Genomic DNA, 5908 nt, shown 5'->3' on the forward strand with positions numbered 1-5908 from the left:
GACCAGCCCGGGGGGCGCGCAGGGCCGGTGCCGCACGAGGCGGGCGGGCGGGCCTTCAGGGGCGGCCCCTGGCGCCCGGGGGGAGTCATTCTCCCCTCGCCTCTCCCTACCCAAAGCCACCCCTCCCCACACGTACCCACACACACGCTCTCTCACAGCTTGTCGTGTTGTTTAAAACAGGTGGAAGACCTCTGTAATGATATTATGCCTTTCAATAAAAATTTTATGAGGTGTATTTGATTATAGATTAATGTGTCCCTAATAAAACGGACGGATGGAGCAGCTTCGAGGGCCCCCTCCGCTGCCGCACTCACACACGCCCGCGCAGCCACACACACACCCGACGTGAGGCTGAGCACACGCCGCGGCCCGAGGGCTGAGCTGGGGCGGCCCGGCTCTCGGGCTGCGAGCCCCCGGGCACGGCAGCAGCGGCTTCTGTCTGCCCTTCGGAGGGGCCGGCGGGCGGGCCAGTCGCACGGCGCGGCCAGTGGCGGCCAGAGTGCCCCGTCTTCTCCAGAGCTGCTGGAAAGGCCCTGGAAGAGAACATGCCACGAGATAGAACCCAAATGCTAGCCGGTCCCACTCCCGCCCGTCACCCTGGCCCTGCCTCAGTGAGGCCAGCGGGAACCGCGTCTCCCCCAGCAGGGCCGCTCTGGGCGGTTCGCACTTAGAGGCCTCCAAGGGATGTCTGAAAAATCGGCCGAATGGCCAGGTCTCGGGGCCACTCCCTTCCGAACTGTTTTTTTCCTCCAGAGGTAAGGCTGGGCAGCCTTGAATCTGAAGAAAATGCCCATTGTCACTCCCAAATCCATGGTACAAAGCCTCGGAAGACCGGCTGGGAGCCAAGACAAAAGCGGCCCGGGCGCCGGCGGAGGGCATGTTCCTCGCTCTACAAGTTGCCCAGCGTACCCTTGGAGGGCTCCCAGCCCACCTCCAGCCCGGGAAAGGAAGGCGGTAAATGGCTGCTTATGGCCTGCCTGATTGATTGCCTTTGCCAATGGCTTTCTGATTTTGTTTCAGAGGGGCTGCCTTTGCTTGCAGCACAGGTTTTTCTCTGAGATGTGCCCCCTATCAACAACTAATGGTGCTCCCCACATCGCTGGGAGAAATTACGAAGTTAAATTTACCCTCCTTCTGCCCAAGTAGAGTAAATCTGGGGCAAATCTATTCCAGTGTTCCCAACCTGACACTGATTCAAAGCTCTCTTTCACACTCTCAGGAAATGCCCCCTTAAAGGGTTCTTTCTTGGAACTCGGAAATATTCCTGATTTTAGGGAGGAAGTTAAGAACTCCGAATAAGTACTGAGTGTCCTAAAGACTCCCTGGATGGGGGCTCTGAGGCTTAGAGCGCCTAAATGGATTGTTCTTAGGGGGAAAAGGGGGGGGGTGTGTGAAAAAGATGTGTTTTGTGAAACTGCTTGATGCTGTTGGAGACCCTCTGAAACCGCAAGCAGGACCCGGGGCAACGAATTCTCTGTCAGTTATTCCCTCCAAGGCCTTCTCTTCCTTTTCTTTGGCAGGACTAGATACATCTGGACTCTCAGGTGGGGATCCTGCTGAAGCCAGTGAAAGCTGGCAGGAGTTTTTCCCAGCCATGGCGGCAGATGGAACATTAGAGGGAAGTCATATTCATTTGCAAATTCTTTCAGTCACCCCTTCTGCTTTTTCTTGCCTCTCAGGTACATTGGCTTCAGTATTTTGTAATTAAATAGAAGGAGGATTAACTGGAAAGAATTCTTTTTCATTTGCTCCTTCAAAAATTTTTCATGTGGGCCACTGGAAGATGACTGAGCATAAAATCATTCCACAAGAAAACCAAGGCAAAGTGGGATGGGAAAACTCACCCATCTTTGGCTTTGCTGGGATCTGGCTGTCTTGAGTTTGGAATGGGAGTGGAATTGAGGGAACGGGGAGCAGAATCGGATCCGATGCAATGCTAAACCGCTGCTTGTCCTTGCTTCTGTAATGGAGGCCGGCAGCTTCCAGGTGGGCAACACTAGTTTCAACCTAGCCCCTGATGATGGCTTGCCAGCCAGAAATCTCCAAGATCCCACTGAAATCATTAAAAATAACACAACCAAAAGCAAAGGGAAGAAAACACACAAATGGGGAGCTGAGAGGAAAAAGCGGCTTGGGGCACAGGTTTACTTACCAGGCTCGGGCTAGAGGGAAGCTCACACTCATTGAGATTGCAATTATGTTACTATCATTGGGCACTGGGAAAGAAGAGAGGGCTCCCTTTTCCCCCAAGTTTGAAAGCTGCACACCCACTATTCCCCCACTACTCTCCCCCCACTACTGCCAAATTCCAGCACCCTAGGCCTCCTCCAGCTTTTCCCTCCCATCTCCTCTCCCCTGCTTTCTATCACTCCACCACTCAATTGCCCCAGACAGGCAATTTAACAGGAAGATAATCTCACCCAAGGCTTTCATTTCCACCATAACATATTTTCATTTCAGAAAGCAGAAGGAGCAAACTCGTTTCCAGAGTTTATTGCATTATACATGCGACCAGAACATGCACAGAAAGGACAGGTTGCTGTTGTACGTCTACCAAACCACAGATGCACCACAAGGGAAAGGCTACAAGGCATAAATTGTCAATATTCCATCGCACCAGGGACAATTGCTAAGTTCATTTGTGAAAAGGTACATTGTAATGTGCTTTTTTAGTCCCCCTCCCCCCAAAGCTTGTGGGTTTTCTTAATCTTTTTTAAATATATATGTAATTTTTAAAGTAGTGGATGTATTCAAAATGCCATGAGTTCATGGGCAAACCACACACAGAGACCTTTTGTGTTAGGAAAAACATGAAAAAGTCACATTGCTGGATGGACAGATGGATGGATAGCTGGATGCTCTACAGTTCCAATAAGTTAAGACCCAAATGAAAATGCGCAGTAATAGTTACCCTGCATTATGATGAAAAAATAATAAATTACACGTGCTAAGTTTTTTAATATATATACTCATAGGGATTACAGATCACTTGCAGCACGAACAGAATGACCCCAAAGTCACATTCTAGCAGGAAAACAAAACAAAACAAAACAGAAAACAAAGAGCAATGAAGGTTTTGTTTCCACCTTCCCAGTCTTCCAGCACTGGGCCCTGGAACACGGTGCCCCTTCTCGGATCCTGGCCTCCGACCGGCCTCGGACCTAAGAAAAGGTGAGGTTGGCGGTCAGTTCTCGGATCCGGTTCTCTCGGCTCATCTTCTTGAGTTTCATTCGGCGGTTTTGAAACCAAATCTTGACCTGCCTGTCGGTGAGGTTAACGCTCTTACTGATCTCTAGGCGGCGCTCGCGGGTGAGGTACATATTGAACAAGAACTCTTTTTCTAATTCCAGCGTTTGGTGCTTAGTGTAAGGGCACCTCTTCTTTCTGCCACTCTTTGCAGTGAGCCAATTGCTGGTTGGAGTATCAGACTTGATTTCCTCTAACAAAATTAAAGGGAGAAGAAGAAAAAAATCAAGATTTTTTTTTTTCTCTCAGTCTGCTCAAATGTACCCTTGGCCATGACCCTGCTGGCAGCCAGGCCGCTTTGGGAAATGCTGGTATTAAACATTACTCACACAAGATGGGCCCTGGAAGGGATTTTAAATTGATGCCAGATTAGAGCTAAATGCCCTAAATGACATGTTGGGAGGACACTGTGCATCAGAGTCTCTCTCTCTCTCTCTCTCTCTCTCTCTCTCACACACACATACACACACACAACTTTCTGACTTGCACATAACACTGGTACAATAGTAAACTTTCCAGGATCTCCCCAGCGACATTCTAAGTGGTGAACTCACGAAAGGGCCAGAGTGGAAGAAGCCACAGCCTGGACAAGCCTACCAACCCCACTGCTACCTCAGGTCCCCAAGTCTGCTGCTTCTTCCCCACCTCTCTTAGGCAAGCAGGGAGCCCCACAGCCAGTTTTATAGGTGGTCATTCTCTTTCAAATTATAAATGAGAAAGCAAGGACACCTTATCCACCCTGCCCAAACATTGTTGCATTCCCCAGAATTTCTTGAATTCCCGTGCCTTTTTGTCCCCAGACAAAAGCATTACTCCAGAAATGTAGCCTCTACTGTGGCTCACCTCTGGACACTGGGGGAGAGACTCGGGGGCAGGGCATTTTCTCTAAAAACCAGATCGCTGGTCTTTTGCCCTAGTCCAGCCCTAAGGCTTTCTGGCCCTGCAGAGTGGGCAATGCAGGTTCCATTCTCCCCTCTCTGCCTTTGCCCTCTTTGCTAACGGACTGCAAAGCCTGCGGCATTTCCCCCAGACAAAGCCAAGGTTACCTAGCCCAGCAAAAGCAGGAAGCCCTCTTTCCCCAACCCAAGCGCCAACTGGCCAGCCGTCTCGTTCCCCTCGCTGCCCACAAGCTCGCAGGATGCGGGGTGCATACACTTGAACACGAACACGGTGTCTTGGACTGCCTTAAAATGATAATTGGGCACAAGGCAAAGCTGGGACTGCAAATCTGAGCAGCAGAAAGGAGGCTCCGGGGCCGTGTTTACAAGCCGCAGGTCTCCTTTGCGCTCTTTTGTTGCATTTCAGGTCTGGCTGAGGAAAAATAAACACGGCAAGCCTTTCCTCTGCCCGGGCGCCATCAGCATGGGGCCAGGACTGGCCAGGAGAGCTAGTGCTACGGGGGAGAAGCGGGGACCATCTCGGGGCTGAGATTGCTCCTCTAAAAGCTGGGCAGAGCAGCACCTGTCAACTCGGGCGCCTGCCTCGGCAGCCTGGGCTTGGCGCTGGGCACCCGGGCGCTCCCTCTCCGCCGGGTTCCCGGGCTGCGCGCCTCGCTGGGGGTGGCAACTGTTCATACCGACCTTTGCTTTCCTTCTCCTGCACTTCTGGACTGGACACGGAGACCTCAGCTAGGCAGCTCCTCTCTTCAGGAAGGCCGCCTTTGGCCTCAGGGCTTTCCACCTGGGAGACTTTGGTGGACTCCTGGCCGTTCGCGGGCTCATTCATCTTCTTTTCCATTTGCAGCTGGGCAGCGGAGAGCTGCGGCTTGGCCGCACCACGAGGGTTGAGCTGGAGCATGACAGTAGAGCTGCCTTCGGGGCTGTTATTGTACTCTTGGGTTTTCCCGGTGGCGTAGGTCTGACTCAGTCTAAAATATCCAGGGACGGGAACCTCGGGGTTCTCAACGGGACAGGACTCGGGGACCAGCCTCTGGTACGAAGGGACCTCGGCAGAAATGAGTTTGTTGCGCTTATCAGAATACATGCAGCAATTGGATTCTTCCTTAATGTTGGTGGTGAAGGAGCAAGTGGGGACTTGCTGTGTAACAGGTTGCTCTATTCGACAAGATCTGTTCGGGTCTGTCCAACTGTCTACTTGAGGTATATAAGGATGCACATTCATACCCATATTTTGGTGGTTCACCTCTCTTTTGGCCAGAGACGGGAGCAGTCCACAGGTTTGCATTCCATAGGTCCCCATATCTGCGCTAGGTGGTGGCATGTACATGCTGGCGCTGCTCGAATAAAAACTGTCACTCCTGCAGGCACTGATCAAGGAATCTACTAAAAAAGTATTAGCAGCAGGAGAGCTGTTGGGAAAGGACATTTTGGGGAGGAATTTGAAGAAGAGAGATTGTGTCCTTTGTAGGCTGACATCTCTAGGAAAACATTCCCCGTGTAATTGTGGATTCCTCTGCCGACCACATGACAACCAAGCCAATGAGATTTGAAAATGGCCTTGAGCCGCAGCCTCCTCGTAGGTCACGTGCTCCAGAGCCTGGCCGGCCGGCCGCGTAAGCACGGACAACAGCGACATCTACTACGCGCCCGTGATAGTGCGCGCTGGAGACAACCGGCCCAGCGCTTTTTGCTGCCCGCCCGCCTTCCCGGGGCTCCCTCGGCCCGCCCGCCCGCTCCACTCGCGTCCACTGCCTCGGCCACCG

At 52.1% G+C, this 5908-nt stretch overlaps 1 protein-coding gene across 1 annotated transcript; it reads right to left on the minus strand.

Moving 5' to 3' along the window:
- Nucleotides 1–2477: 2477 nt before the first annotated feature.
- Nucleotides 2478–5654, minus strand: HOXD10 (homeobox D10). The gene is made up of 2 exons (XM_008573591.1): nucleotides 4827–5654; nucleotides 2478–3439 (listed from the first exon to the last, which is right to left on the minus strand). Exons 1-2 carry the CDS (start codon nucleotides 5569–5571, stop codon nucleotides 3162–3164), a joined length of 1023 nt encoding a protein of 340 aa, XP_008571813.1. The 5' UTR covers nucleotides 5572–5654; the 3' UTR covers nucleotides 2478–3161.
- Between the last annotated feature and the right edge of the window lie 254 nt (nucleotides 5655–5908).

The sequence above is a fragment of the Galeopterus variegatus genome, unplaced genomic scaffold (assembly GCF_000696425.1).
Source record: "Galeopterus variegatus unplaced genomic scaffold, G_variegatus-3.0.2 Scaffold53, whole genome shotgun sequence".
In the NCBI taxonomy this organism is placed as follows: Eukaryota; Metazoa; Chordata; class Mammalia; order Dermoptera; family Cynocephalidae; genus Galeopterus; species Galeopterus variegatus.